Genomic DNA, 15,148 nt, shown 5'->3' with positions numbered 1-15,148 from the left:
CTGGTTTAAGGCATTGCATTAGTGTTACTGAGTCCATTCAGACCTGTTTTTTCCTTGGCTTTGGCTCCATTATAACTACAGATTGCCTGGAGCTTCTGGTAACCAAAAAGTTGCTGGCTTCAGATTCCTGGGAGTTTTAGTTTTTGGGGATATGAGTTCATGGCAAATTAAGCTACAATACTAATGTGAATGACTAAAGAAACTCTAGTTGGCTTTATAACTTCTACAAAGGTTGGTATAGGACAATCCCCTGTACAATGTTGCTTTTAATGGGCAACAAAGGCCTTCTATATAAATGAAGGTCCTACCCTACCCTCACACTTTCACCATCGCCACTAGTTTCACTTAAATAAACCTAGTTTGTTGTGGTGTCCTATGCAAGTGGTTCCTCTCCATCCATAGCCAGTTGCTGTGAAAGCTCAGCATACAAGCTTACTACACAAGGCTCTCATGGAGTGTTGGCAACCCCCTTCACCATCTTTCAGCACAAGCGGCGCTTCAACAGCAACGCCCACGCTCTCTCACTGTTATAGGCTCAAAAGCTTGCGGAATTATCCGGTGCCCTGGTAAAAGTCATGTGTACGTTACACAACGCGGAGGTCGCGGATTGAGAAAGGGGGGGGGGAACCTACGGCATCACCTTCACTTCACGCCCGTCACTTCACAAGCGAGGGAACTGACCTGACAGCGTTGAAAGGAGGAAAAAGAGCCCAGGTCTGTGGCATTTAATCCTTTGAGTTCTGTTTTCACCCCCATCCTCCAATCCCCCCTCCCTCGTCTTCTCCTCTCTCCTTAAGACCTCATGGGCCCTCAGTCACACATCTTAAAAGAGAAACAAAAAACAAAAACACAAAGGCTTACTTGTCTTAAGTCGATGAAGGCCAACTGCAGCGTGTCCCCTTGGAACCCAGGCACTGGTCCGGATCTGGCAAACCCTGTGGGAAAGAAAAGGCCATGAAAAGCGCCTTTAAATAACCATGGACAGGAAGATTGGCAGACGGATGACAGCAAGGACAAGGGAGGCTAGGGGAGAGGAGGAACGAGCTTCTAAGGAGTCATGTCTCTTTGCCTCCATGCTCTTTGTCTGCCCTTCAAAATTCGTGTCATCAAAACACCATTAATTCCACCGTCCTGACAGCAAGGAAACTGTACTAACTCAACCTAAACTCTATTCCCATGGGCCGCTCTGAGCTTCAGAGTATTTGTTTGGTCAATGGACAAACAACTATGCAAAAAAAAAAAAAAAAAGAAGAAGAAGTGAAATGGCTGGAGGTGGGGGTGGCATTGTCGGGTTGGGGGATAAAGCAAAGGACAAAAAAAAAAAAAGTGGTTCCCCCCCTTTTTTTTTCTTCCCATCTTTATACAATAAAATCTTCTGCTGTGAAAGTTTCTTTCAGTTCCGAAAGCTTTGTATATTTCAGATCGCCGATTTCACGCCTGTCACCTCATGGCCTAAGTGTTTATCAATAATAAATAATTCTCTGACGGATTGGTGATTGTCCCCCTTCCCGCATATTTTCATTATCTGTTATGGTCCTTTATTAGCAGGCCGCGGAGAAAAGAGCTACTCATTGAGGGAAAGCGAGTGGGACTCTTTATAATATGATTACATGGTCTCCTCTGTAATATTATCCCAAGCGACTCATTCACCATTGGCCATGAAAGGCAGACTTTATACCTAAAGTACAGTGTGATGTGCTTGGAAGAATATCCTATGCGACGTGGCATTGTTCTACTTTTTATAAGGCTCGATGCGATGAAAACACACTCCGACAGCTTCAAACCAGCAAAGGGCCTTTCTTCCCTACTCCTCAAATTCTGTGTTGTTTTATTGCCTCCTACAAGACACTGATTCAAGTCTCGAAACATGGGAAGTGTTTCTCTTGCCGAATCCATTAGCTCAGGGTGGTGAGCACAGTCTCTTGCTGTTGGTTATTGATGTCGTAACCAAATGACAGGGTTGTCTGAAGAGGGTATATGGGGGAACTCTCTAATGTGGTTGGCAGCAAAGACTCATACAAGAGTTAACAAGAGAATGAAGAACTTGCAAACTCCATTCCTTGCCTATGGGAAGCCAACCTGCATTGGTTTGTACCATGTATACAACACTATTTCCATCAAAGGGAGTAGTCAAAACCCTAGGCACAATCTAGAGGTCACCCAGTCTAGAAGGTAAAAATATCATTTGATCACATCAAATGGTCCACAGATTCCAAATTTTCATGATACTGGTTTCTGGAACACCATGCTTTTACCCTGGAAAAGCAAGACAGTTAAGTCTCCATGCCTATCTGAAGCCAACCTGCATTGGTTTGTACCATGTATACAACACTATTTCCATCAAAGGGAGTAGTCAAAACCTTAGGCACAATCTAGAGGTCCCCAGTCGAGAATATAAAAGAGCATCTGATCACATCAAATGGTCCTCAGATTCCTAATATTCATGATACTTGTTTCTGGAACATCAAGCTTTTGGGGAAAAGATAACTTTTTACCCTGGAAAAGCAAGACAGTTATGTACCCATGCCTATGGGAAGCCAACATGCATTGGTTTGGTCCACGTATATGATATTATTTCCATCAAAGGGAGTAGTCAAAACCTTAGGCACAATCTAGAGGTCCCCAATCGAGAAGGTAAAAGAGCATTTGATTACATCAAATGGTCCTCAGATTCCTAATATTCATGATACTGGTTTCTGGAACACCGAGCTAACGTTTTACCCTGGAAATGCAAGACAGTTATGTACCCATGCCTATGGGAAGCCAACGTGCATTGGTTTGTAACATGTATACAACACTATTTCCATCAAAGGAAGCAGTCAGAACCTTACACACAATCTATAGGAAACCAGCCTAGGTGGTTAAAGAGCGTTTGATCAAATCAACTGATCCTCAATTTTCTAATATTCATGATACTGTTTTTGGAACAACAAGCTAATGGGGAAAGGATAAGATCAGTTAGTGTCAAATAGATGATGCTTTCCATCAATGGTCATTTAATGGGGTTTCAGAGCTCTAAATCCCATCGTGTATGGGCAAATGAGATCCTTCATACCTAAGTGAAGGTGGGAGCAATAATTTGGGATGTGTTTTAGTATCCAAGCAGTGGAACACGCTGGGCCCAATATTGCACTACACTACAAATCCATCATGGGCAATTGAATGTTATAAGACTCAACAGGGGAGCAATCAAATTAGTGACAATGTGCTCTTATCTGAAACTCAAATTGTCTGTTAATGGCACAACATAACTGGCACTGTTGGATCCCACACTATTACATAAAGTAGGATCATGGTTCTTCAGCTGGTGTCAAACTACAACTCCAAGCACCCGAGTGTTCTTGCTGACATCTTACTCAATGTACCTGCGATCCACCATAATCTGAACTTTGGAAAGACTCTTGGGCATTCAAAGTTCAAAGGACTTGGGAACTTGGTCAAAGACTAACTTATGGGTTTCTTGTAGAACAGATCCCATGCCTCTGTCTATTCAGTCTGCTATTTCAGGCTGACTGTGAACGCCCCTGGGCTAATAAACGAGTCCACACCCAAAATGATCAGCACTTTTCTTAAGTGCCATATTTAAATCTGTGAATGACATGATCCTGCCTCTACTAGAAGCAATTTATGAAGCCAACCCCTTCATGCACACATGGAAACCTGCACGTAGTTATTTGGGAACCTTGCAAAAAGCAGCTTTTCCATGGGAGTAATATAGATGTTGCCGTGTATTAAAAAAATGACTTTGCCTCTCTATGTATGACTGAATATTATACTGAGATTTTGAAGCAGGAGACTCCATTTTAAGTTTAGGACATAGTCTAACTGCAAGTGAATCATTATGGAAAAGCCCAACAGCAATACCTCAAACACTGGAGTCTTTCACTGCTTCCACCAAGGTGTTTTATGGCTAAGGCTTTATGTACAGAAGCTTCCATCAACTCAATCCTGTGCCTAATACTTGTTGACCCAAGAAGTCTACAAGGGGTTGTAGAGTTTAACATGAGACTGAAACTAATGGCAATTTAAAAAGAGTATAAAAAGGAGGCAACAATGTCCTGGTCCATTCTGCTGAAGAAATTAGAAGAAGCTGGACACCATTTGTAATCAACAATACTCCCAAAGCATCTCAGAAATAGCAAACTTTGTCTAAAAATAGGGAGATTGGTCAGGTGGAGGCTAGCTGTGGAACTAGCGACTCCTCTTATTTTCCCACAGGAAAGGTTCAAGTACAGGTATGGGATCCGTTATCTGGAAACCCGTTATCCAGAAAGCTCCAAATTACAGGAAGGCCATGTCCCATAGACTCCATTTTAATCAAATAATTCTCATTTTCAAAAATGATTTCCTTTTTCTCTGTAATAATAAAACAGTACCTGTACTTGATCCCAACTAAGATATAATTACCCCTTATTGGGGGCAGAACAGTCCTATTGGGTTTATTTAATGGTTAAATGATTCCCTTTTCTCTGTAATAATAAAACAGTACCTGTACTTGATCCCAACTAAGATATAATTACCCCTTATTGGGGGCAGAACAGTCCTATTGGGTTTATTTAATGGTTAAATGATTCCCTTTTCTCTGTAATAATAAAACAGTACCTGTACTTGATCCCAACTAAGATATAATTACCCCTTATTGGGGCAGAACAGCCCTATTGGGTTTATTTAATGGTTAAATGATTCCCTTTTCTCTGTAATAATAAAACAGTACCTGTACTTGATCCCAACTAAGATATAATTACCCCTTATTGGGGCAGAACAGCCCTATTGGGTTTATTTAATGGTTAAATGATTCCCTTTTCTCTGTAATAATAAAACAGTACCTGTACTTGATCCCAACTAAGATATAATTACCCCTTATTGGGGCAGAACAGCCCTATTGGGTTTATTTAATGGTTAAATGATTCCCTTTTCTCTGTAATAATAAAACAGTACCTGTACTTGATCCCAACTAAGATATAATTACCCCTTATTGGGGTAGAACAGCCCTATTGGGTTTATTTAATGTTAAATGATTCCCTTTCTCTGTAATAATAAAACAGTACCTGTACTTGATCCCAACTAAGATATAATTACCCCTTATTGGGGCAGAACAGCCCTATTGGGTTTATTTAATGGTTAAATGATTCCCTTTTCTCTGTAATAATACAATCTGGATAACAGGTCCCATACCTGTAACTGGAACAATGGTTTAATGGCGGCTGCACCAATGATCCCCTGTCTCTGTAACCTCGTTATGAACCAAGAAGCAGAAGCCAAGATTTCTCCGTTAGTCTCACTGAGCAGTACCCGGGGCCGGGGCAGTTAACAGGATTCACAGTTGGGATATCAGGTAAGTGGTTATAATGACTGCAGTGTGCCTAACACCCCCAACCCAGAGATTTAACCTTTCCTTCTCCTTTAAAGAGAGGCAAGAGTCAGAAAATGGACTACTACTGACCTGAAGGACCATGACCCTTGTTTGATGACTCCCTAAAAATATGGATTGACAGATTGGCTCCCATTTCTCTGTAATAATAAAACAGTACCTGTACTTGATCCCAACTAAGATATAATTACCCCTTATTGGGGCAGAACAGCCCTATTGGGTTTATTTAATGGTTAAATGATTCCCTTTTCTCTGTAATAATAAAACAGTACCTGTACTTGATCCCAACTAAGATATAATTACCCCTTATTGGGGCAGAACAGCCCTATTAGGTTTATTTAATGGTTAAATGATTCCCTTTTCTCTGTAATAATAAAACAGTACCTGTACTTGATCCCAACTAAGATATAATTACCCCTTATTGGGGCAGAACAGCCCTATTGGGTTTATTTCATGGTTAAATGATTCCCTTTTCTCTGTAATAATAAAACAGTACCTGTACTTGATCCCAACTAAGATATAATTACCCCTTATTGGGGCAGAACAGCCCTATTGGGTTTATTTAATGGTTAAATGATTCCCTTTTCTCTGTAATAATAAAACAGTACCTGTACTTGATCCCAACTAAGATATAATTACCCCTTATTGGGGCAGAACAGCCCTATTGGGTTTATTTAATGGTTAAATGATTCCCTTTTCTCTGTAATAATAAAACAGTACCTGTACTTGATCCCAACTAAGATATAATTACCCCTTATTGGGGGCAGAACAGTCCTATTGGGTTTATTTAATGGTTAAATGATTCCCTTTTCTCTGTAATAATAAAACAGTACCTGTACTTGATCCCAACTAAGATATAATTACCCCTTATTGGGGCAGAACAGCCCTATTGGGTTTATTTAATGGTTAAATGATTCCCTTTTCTCTGTAATAATAAAACAGTACCTGTACTTGATCCCAACTAAGATATAATTACCCCTTATTGGGGCAGAACAGCCCTATTGGGTTTATTTAATGGTTAAATGATTCCCTTTTCTCTGTAATAATAAAACAGTACCTGTACTTGATCCCAACTAAGATATAATTACCCCTTATTGGGGCAGAACAGCCCTATTGGGTTTATTTAATGGTTAAATGATTCCCTTTTCTCTGTAATAATAAAACAGTACCTGTACTTGATCCCAACTAAGATATAATTACCCCTTATTGGGGGCAGAACAGCCCTATTGGGTTTATTTAATGGTTAAATGATTCCCTTTTCTCTGTAATAATAAAACAGTACCTGTACTTGATCCCAACTAAGATATAATTACCCCTTATTGGGGCAGAACAGTCCTATTGGGTTTATTTCATGGTTAAATGATTCCCTTTTCTCTGTAATAATAAAACAGTACCTGTACTTGATCCCAACTAAGATATAATTACCCCTTATTGGGGGCAGAACAGCCCTATTGGGTTTATTTAATGGTTAAATGATTCCCTTTTCTCTGTAATAATAAAACAGTACCTGTACTTGATCCCAACTAAGATATAATTACCCCTTATTGGGGCAGAACAGCCCTATTGGGTTTATTTAATGGTTAAATGATTCCCTTTTCTCTGTAATAATACAATCTGGATAACAGGTCCCATACCTGTAACTGGAACAATGGTTTAATGGCGGCTGCACCAATGATCCCCTGTCTCTGTACCTCGTTATGAACCAAGAAGCAGAAGCCAAAGATTTCTCCGTTAGTCTCACTGAGCAGTACCCGGGGCCGGGGCAGTTAACAGGATTCACAGTTGGGATATCAGGTAAGTGGTTATAATGACTGCAGTGTGCCTAACACCCCCCAACCCAGAGATTTAACCTTTCCTTCTCCTTTAAAGAGAGGCAAGAGTCAGAAAATGGACTACTACTGACCTGAAGGACCATGACCCTTGTTTGATGACTCCCTAAAAATATGGATTGACAGATTGGCTCCCATTTCTCTGTAATAATAAAACAGTACCTGTACTTGATCCCAACTAAGATATAATTACCCCTTATTGGGGCAGAACAGCCCTATTGGGTTTATTTAATGGTTAAATGATTCCCTTTTCTCTGTAATAATAAAACAGTACCTGTACTTGATCCCAACTAAGATATAATTACCCCTTATTGGGGCAGAACAGCCCTATTAGGTTTATTTAATGGTTAAATGATTCCCTTTTCTCTGTAATAATAAAACAGTACCTGTACTTGATCCCAACTAAGATATAATTACCCCTTATTGGGGCAGAACAGCCCTATTGGGTTTATTTCATGGTTAAATGATTCCCTTTTCTCTGTAATAATAAAACAGTACCTGTACTTGATCCCAACTAAGATATAATTACCCCTTATTGGGGCAGAACAGCCCTATTGGGTTTATTTAATGGTTAAATGATTCCCTTTTCTCTGTAATAATAAAACAGTACCTGTACTTGATCCCAACTAAGATATAATTACCCCTTATTGGGGCAGAACAGCCCTATTGGGTTTATTTCATGGTTAAATGATTCCCTTTTCTCTGTAATAATAAAACAGTACCTGTACTTGATCCCAACTAAGATATAATTAATCCTTTTTGGATGCAAAACAATCCTATTGAGTTGATTTAATCTTTAAATGTTTTTTTGGTATGGAGATCCAAATTACAGAAAGACCCCAGGTCCCGAGCAAACAGGTCCCATACCTGTACTGGGGATATGGTCACTCAAAACAGATGTGTAATGGAAACAAAAGAAGAGAAATAGCACAGTGATCCCCAACCAGTGGCTCAGGGGCAACATGTTGCTCCCCAACCCCTTGGATGTTGCTCTCAGTGCCCCCAAACCAGGGAGTTATTTTGAATTCCTGACTTGGGGGCAAGCTTTGGTTGAATAAAAACAAGATTTCCTACCAAATAAAGCCCCTGTAAGCTGATAGGGTGCATAGAGGCCCCTAATAGCCAATCACAGCCCTTATTTGGGTCCTCCATGAACTTTTATGGTGCTTGTGTTGCTCCCCAAGTCTTTTTACATCTGACTGTGGCTCATGAGTAAGAAAGGTTGGGGACCCCTGACATAGCATTACAGTAGTCACTGATACTCTGCTATAAATGGGATTTGATATTGAATTATAGAGAGGTAATGATGTAGCTATTAAGATTTTTAGTCTTTGAATGTGTGTCATGTTCATTTTACTTTACATAGAGTGGCTCTGGGCTGCCCCCCAAAACACTGCTCGTTCCTATATGTATAAATACAAATATTCCCAATGCGCTACTGTATACGCTTATACTGTACCAAACCAGGCCCGATTATGATACAATTTATTGCCTCCCTACAGCCCCTATGTAAAACAAAGCACAGCAGGATGAAGTGGGTTGGTTAATGAAAGACACATTAGGAGAGAGTTTCGCTGCAGACAGAAGCAGCAATTAGATGCATATGGAAGAATCTCCTCTGGAAAGGCCCATGGGTTGAGGCCTGTTGACAAGAGAACATATTTGCCATTGGGGCAGGGATGCCTTTGAACACCACGGGACAGACTGCCTTTCCCTGCCCTCTCCACCCCCAGCGGGGCAGCAAGTCTGTAAATCTTTAAACAAGTAGATTACAAGACAGAAGCTGGCAGACAACAAAGCATCAGCTTCCCAAAGGAAAAGGCTCAGGCATTTTATCTGCACTCTCCATTCACTGCTCACGTACAAGGGCCTGACAGTGATGAATTGGCAGCCTTCAGCCCTCACATCCATCTTCATCCCAGTGATTAGGGTGGCACCAAAGGCCTTGGCTGGGCGGGAAAGGTCACGGCTACTGCTGAGCAGGTCAACGGCACCTGTTATGCACCGTCTGAGAGGGGAGCAGCCTTGCCGTATGTGCCCAATCAGCAGCCAGGACTTTCATACATGTCTGGTTGTTGTGGACTACTCATCCCAGCATCCTCCAACAGCCACAGTTCAACACTGATTTCCCATTTGCTGGTACCTTACCTTTCTCTTGCCAACATGCGCACTATCCATAACAATGAGTAGTAGTAGTAGTAGGATTATGAAATGTACCGCACTAACTAAATACTCTGATAATGTAATTTTTCTTGTTAGAGATTCCGCAAACTGCAACTGCAGGAACCAGTGATAAGAGTACGTCATCAGATTTTTGACATTTAGAGAAGATTTTGGGGAGATTAGTGGCCTGCGGTAACCAAGACCGCAGGCGACTAATCTCCCCCGGTGCCACTTCCCTAAGATGTTACAGCAAGATTATAGAGTATTTATATGAAGTAGTGGGTTGCAGGCTACAGAAGCTGCTGCACTAGGGCAGGCTTTCAATATGGTTATCATAGCGGGCAAAGTTGGCAGCTGATTGGGACAAACCAACAAACTTCCCGACCAATATCCGCCCAGGTATCAGTCAGATATCTACTGGGAGGCTGAAAGTCCTTTTGGGCGAGGATTGCAGCAGCCTATTGATCAGGTCCACACCCGACTAGTCAACATAGCCCCCGATTAGGATCTGATCCTGGGCCAGGGATACAAACCATTGGAGCATTCTGAGGAACTACTTTAAAATTGTCCAGGTCAACAGAGGATACTATAATACATGCAGGACAGTAGATAACCAGGTGATATATATTATGGCACACTGCCTAGCCAACTGGATTTTAGATTTAGGACTCCCCATAGAGATGGGTATTATCTGATAGTAAGTGGGTTCTTACGTTCACACTCCTTGACGTCCTGGTTGAATTGCTGGAGGGCACCCATGGTGATCTGTTTGACTTCTGCTTCTAGCAGCAGCTGCGTTAGAGAGGTGGAGAGGTGCTTGCAGGCCGACATGCACGCCGTCTGGGCCACTTTCCCCTGCAAACGAAAGGAGAAAGCCCATCATTACACATCTCCTTACCCACAAGAGAGGCACCACCACTTGGCTTCAGATATTCTCATTGTTTTACAGGTAATAGAACCATGGCTGTAAAATGTTGATTGACAGTTGGCCATTCCAAATTTCTTGTCCATACCCCTCAAACCTAGACTTGAATGCCCTTCCTTTTACCATTCCCTGACATTGACATTGGCTGACATATTTGGCGTCGGCTGGGTACAGCCACTGGCAATGGCAAAAGTCTTGCCTAATAGGCTTGTCCTCCACGAGGAAGGTGCAAATGTTCTGAAGCCCCACTTGGCTATAGTCAACTGAGCAAGAAACATTTTAAAGGGGACTCTATCTCCTAATTGTTTGGGGAGGGGGCATAATGAAAGAATCCATAATACAACATGGATGTCAATGGTTTCTACATTATGTGCAACTGTAATTGCATTTGAAAACAGTGTTTGCTCATCCCTTTATGTTCTCTGGTTCTGCCTCTGGAAACAATCTAGCAGAAGTCAGCTGGGCCCGCCTTCCAGAACCGCTACACAACCTCGCTTTTGCAATTACCTTTACAAATTAATTACAACATTCCTACAGTTGTAAAGTTAAGTTTATTGGGAAGTTACATTGTCTTTCATTGGGCAATATCTTATTCTTTGGTGTTTATATCCCTGCTGATAAAGGGATACTGTCGTCACATAACTTATTAATATTTATTTTATTAGTTTTGGGCAGGCAGGGTCTTTTCCTAATAATAATAAAAAAAAAAGTTCAAAAGTCCAAAATGTTTAGTGTGCCCTTGTAAATCTCCAAAACTCAGTTGGGTAAAAATATAAAAATACAACTCAAATGCAACAAAACTGCATCTTTTTTAAATGAACCTGCCAAGTTTCGAAGCTGCCAGCTTTTGGATTCCGAATTTTTATAATCAAGTGTTCTGGGCTTAACAAAAGTCGGAATTTCAAGTTCCGGAAGCTTTAATTGGGTGAATCTCGTTGGTGTAACATTATCAGGTTGGATTATAATCAGTTACATTTCTCTATAGCCGGCAGTGCTTCCAGTGTAGATGAACATCTCAGATAAAAGCCAATGGACCATGTGTCTGAGACTGCTGATCTTTTTACATCTAGTGTATATCTAGAACAGTTACCTGTAACCAGTGGCTCGGGGGCAACATGTTGCTCATCACCCCCTTTGATGTTGCTCCCAGTGGCCTCAAAGTAGGTGCCATTTTTAAATCTCTGGCTTGGAGGCAAGCCAGACACAGTTTAGTCCAAGTAGAGCAGTCCACATGGGGCTACCAAATAGTCAATCACAGCAGTTATTTAGCATCCTCAATGAACTTTTTTCATGCTTGTGTGGCTCCCCAACACTTTTTACATCTGAGTGTGGCTCTCGAGTATAAAACGTTGGGGATCCCTGATCTAGAAGACGCACTTTTGCAGAAGCAACTCAAATTGTGTCATCAACACTTAATAAGGAACCAAATACTATATAGTAAAGCCTTTTAAACCTTGTTTAAAAGTGACCCCACACCCCTATAATTGCCAGGTATTCACCCTATTTCCAAAAGGCATTAACCCTACCGCTGAAATAGGTGCCACAAGCTGTACATCAGCGGTTCTCAACCTGTGGGTCGGGACCCCTTTGGGGGTCGAACAACCCTTTCACAGGGGTCGCCTAAGACCATTGGAAAACACATATTTCCGATGGTTTTAGGAATCATTTTATGGTTGGGGGTCACCACAACATGAGGAACTGTATTAAAGGGTCGCGGCATTAGGAAGGTTGAGAACCACTTGTATGGGAAGAAAGTGGGACGTAGGCATCTGACTGGCAGAAAATGTGGCTGTCAACTTAGCGCAGCCCCAGCCAGTTAGAGGTTTAACATCCCAATCCCCACCCCCCCAGGCACAGACTTAACAAATCATATTGTTTTCATTCATTTTACCCTAATGCCATTATTTCCCGAATGCTATTTTCTTTTCTACGCAATGCAGAAATTAGCCCTACGAGCGGCTGAAACCTAATGCTTTTCCTGTGCAAAATGGATAGTGTGAGGGCAACGGATTCCGTTGCTTTGAGAAATTCCTATAATTACTCAGCTTTGATTAACCCTGTGCCTCCCCGGGGGGATACTTCTTGTAGGGGGCCTAATTGCAGTTTCTGGACTCGGCGTTGCGGATGAAACGAGAATTGGAAATCTATTAATTGCTTAACCTTGCTTTCCGGTGTCTGGCAGACTGGATCCGCCTCAGAACCAAAGGAGGGAAGGCGATAACCAGCATTGTGGTTGGGCTGGTTACTGGGTTACTGATAGTCTTTTTTGCTTCCTTATTTTTATTTTTTTTTTGGTGCTTAACAAGTGAAATCTGTCATCAATTAAAAGCAATAGGCAAAGAAAGAGCAGCTTTGTTCATAAGAAATCTGCTATCAAAGACCTCATTAAAAAGCTCTTTGACTTCAAGAAAACACTCATTAATCAGCAGGCTGAAACCCCCTGGTAATCAAGATTTATGGGGCTTGGTTAGTTTTGTGCGCCCTTAACCCATTTAGTTTGAGAAATCAGCCTAGAGCGGGGCACATACTCATGCTCTGGAAGAGGCAGAAGGCTGTGGCTCTGTGGGTGAGGGAAAGGCTCTTGTTGTCTGATACTATCACTGAATGTGGTGAGTTTGGGCAACTGCCAAAGACAATTGGTTGAATCTATACAGTTGTCCCCACCTTGACATATTTTGGGTACCCCCACATAGGCTAAGGACTATAGATGCACATAGCAGCTCGAAACCAATGGGCGAGTTGGGCTCAGGTAGAAAGGTTGGTAAATGCTTTAGGTCTGGGTTGGGTGTGGATAAAGATGGCCAACTGCAGCACATATTAGTGGCATGTGTGCACTGTGCTGGGCACAGAAAGTGTGGGTTATAGTTGGGGCTCCTTGGGAACTTCCAGGCCCGTGCATCTATCCAGTTGACCCCACCATGACACATTTTGGGTACCACCACATAGGCTAAGGACTAGAGATGTACAGAGTGGCCATGGGTGAGTTGGGCTCAGGCTGAAAGGTTGGTAAATGCTTTAGGTCTGAGTTGGGTGTGGATAAAGATGGGCAACTGCAGCACATATTTGTGGCATGTATGTGCTGTGCTGGGCACCCTACAATTCTCTATATTGTTGGTGGCTTGACCACAGACTGGTCCCTTCAATGTCACTGGAAGGGGTAGATTGTGCTTGGGCAGTCAAGTCCCATCTCAATTTTGGCCATGTTGGGCCTGGGTTGAGGTTATAGTTGGGGCTGCTTGGAAACTTCCAGACCCGTGCATCTATCCAGTTGACCCCACCATGACACATTTTGGGTACCACCACATAGGCTAAGGACTAGAGATGCACATGGGTGAGTTGGGCTCGAGCAGAAAGTTTGGTAAATGCTTTAGGTCTGAGTTGGGTGTGGATAACGATGGGCAACTGCAGCACATATTTGTGGCATCTGTGCGCTGCGCTGGGCACCCTACTCTTCTCTATATTGTTGGTGGCTTGACTACAGAGTCTGGTCCCTTACTTCGATGTCACTGGAAGGGGTAGATTGTGCCTGGGCAGGCAAGTTCCATCTTAATTTTAGGCCTGGGTTGAGAAAGTGTGGGTTATAGTTGGGGCTGCTTGGGAACTTCCAGACCTGTGCATCTATCCAGTTGACCCCACCCTGACACATTTTGGGTACCACCACATAGGCTAAGGACTAGAGATGTACAGAGGGCCATGGGTGAGTTGGGCTTGGGCAGAAAGGTTGGTAAATGCTTTAGGTCTGAGTTGGGTGTGGATAAAGATGACCAACTGCAGCACATATTTGTGGCATGTGTGCGCTGTGCTGGGCACCCTACAATTCTCTAGATTGTTGGTGGCTTGACTACAGAGGCTTGTCCCTTTTTCAATGTCACTGGAAGGGGTAGATTGTGCTTGGGCAGTCAAGTCACATCTCAATTTTGCCCGGGTTGGGCCTGGGTTGAGGTAATAGTTGGGGCCGCTTGGGAACTTCCAGACCTGTGCATCTATCCAGTTGACCCCACCCAGACACATTTTGGGTACCATCACATAGGCTAAGGACTAGAGATGTACAGAGTGGCCATGGGTGAGTTTGGCTCGGGCAGAAAACCCGATGCATAATAATCCATATATGTACACAAACAAAAGGAACGCTATAGTTAAAAAATAAAAAAATAGCGATTGATGGCTTCCATTCAAGTAATGACAAGAAGCAGAACCATGTGTGAGAGATTCTTTGGCGAGAATATGCCCCAAATCCCATGGGGAGAATATGCCCCAAATCCCATGGGGAGAATATGCCCCAAATCCCATGGGGAGAATATGCCCCAAATCCCATGGGGAGAATATGCCCCAAATCCCATGGGGAGAATATGCCCCAAATCCCATGGGGAGAATATGCCCCAAATCCCATGGGGAGAATATGCCCCAAATACCATGGGGAGAATATGCCCCAAATACCATGGGCATTAAAGCAACACTTCATGATTTGGATAAAGACGACTGATTGCTATTCCCGTTTTTAAGTCATAGGATTATATCGGTGTATGATGGCGTAAATCTATTCCAGGTACCAGCTCAGTGGTTCCATTAAGTGGGTCAATGATCTCATATTTCATCCCAATGATATAGGAATAAGTTGATAGAGCTACTGGGCAGTCTGAGGCCCACAGAACCCCTTAGATGCCTACAGAAGGTGTAATAAGTTCTTGCAATGTAGGACATTATATTATTCCTAGGCCCCAGGCTACTCTGTAAGGCTCTCTATGGGAAGCCCTGCACGTGCGACACATCAATGCGTTCCAGGAAGTGACTTGTGATGGAAATAAGTGGGAGAAAGACGCCACGGGGTGTTGGTAATGACGGCCGTTTCTCTTCATTCTG

General features: G+C 42.5%; 1 protein-coding gene across 3 annotated transcripts in view; it reads right to left on the bottom strand.

Moving 5' to 3' along the window:
- exoc6b (exocyst complex component 6B) overlaps nucleotides 1-15,148 on the bottom strand; it is a 113,251-nt gene that overhangs the window by 55,516 nt on the left and 42,587 nt on the right. For all 3 annotated transcript variants that reach the window (XM_031895261.1, XM_031895259.1, XM_031895260.1), the window contains exons 17-18: nucleotides 10,077-10,218; nucleotides 862-935 (exon numbers count right to left, since the gene is read on the bottom strand). In XM_031895261.1, coding sequence (XP_031751121.1) covers nucleotides 862-935; nucleotides 10,077-10,218 — 216 coding nt within the window. The remainder of the gene's footprint in view (nucleotides 1-861; nucleotides 936-10,076; nucleotides 10,219-15,148) is intronic.

The sequence above is a fragment of the Xenopus tropicalis genome, chromosome 1 (genome assembly GCF_000004195.4).
Source record: "Xenopus tropicalis strain Nigerian chromosome 1, UCB_Xtro_10.0, whole genome shotgun sequence".
Taxonomy (NCBI): domain Eukaryota; kingdom Metazoa; phylum Chordata; class Amphibia; order Anura; family Pipidae; genus Xenopus; species Xenopus tropicalis.
This window is presented reverse-complemented; position numbering and strand designations above follow the sequence as displayed.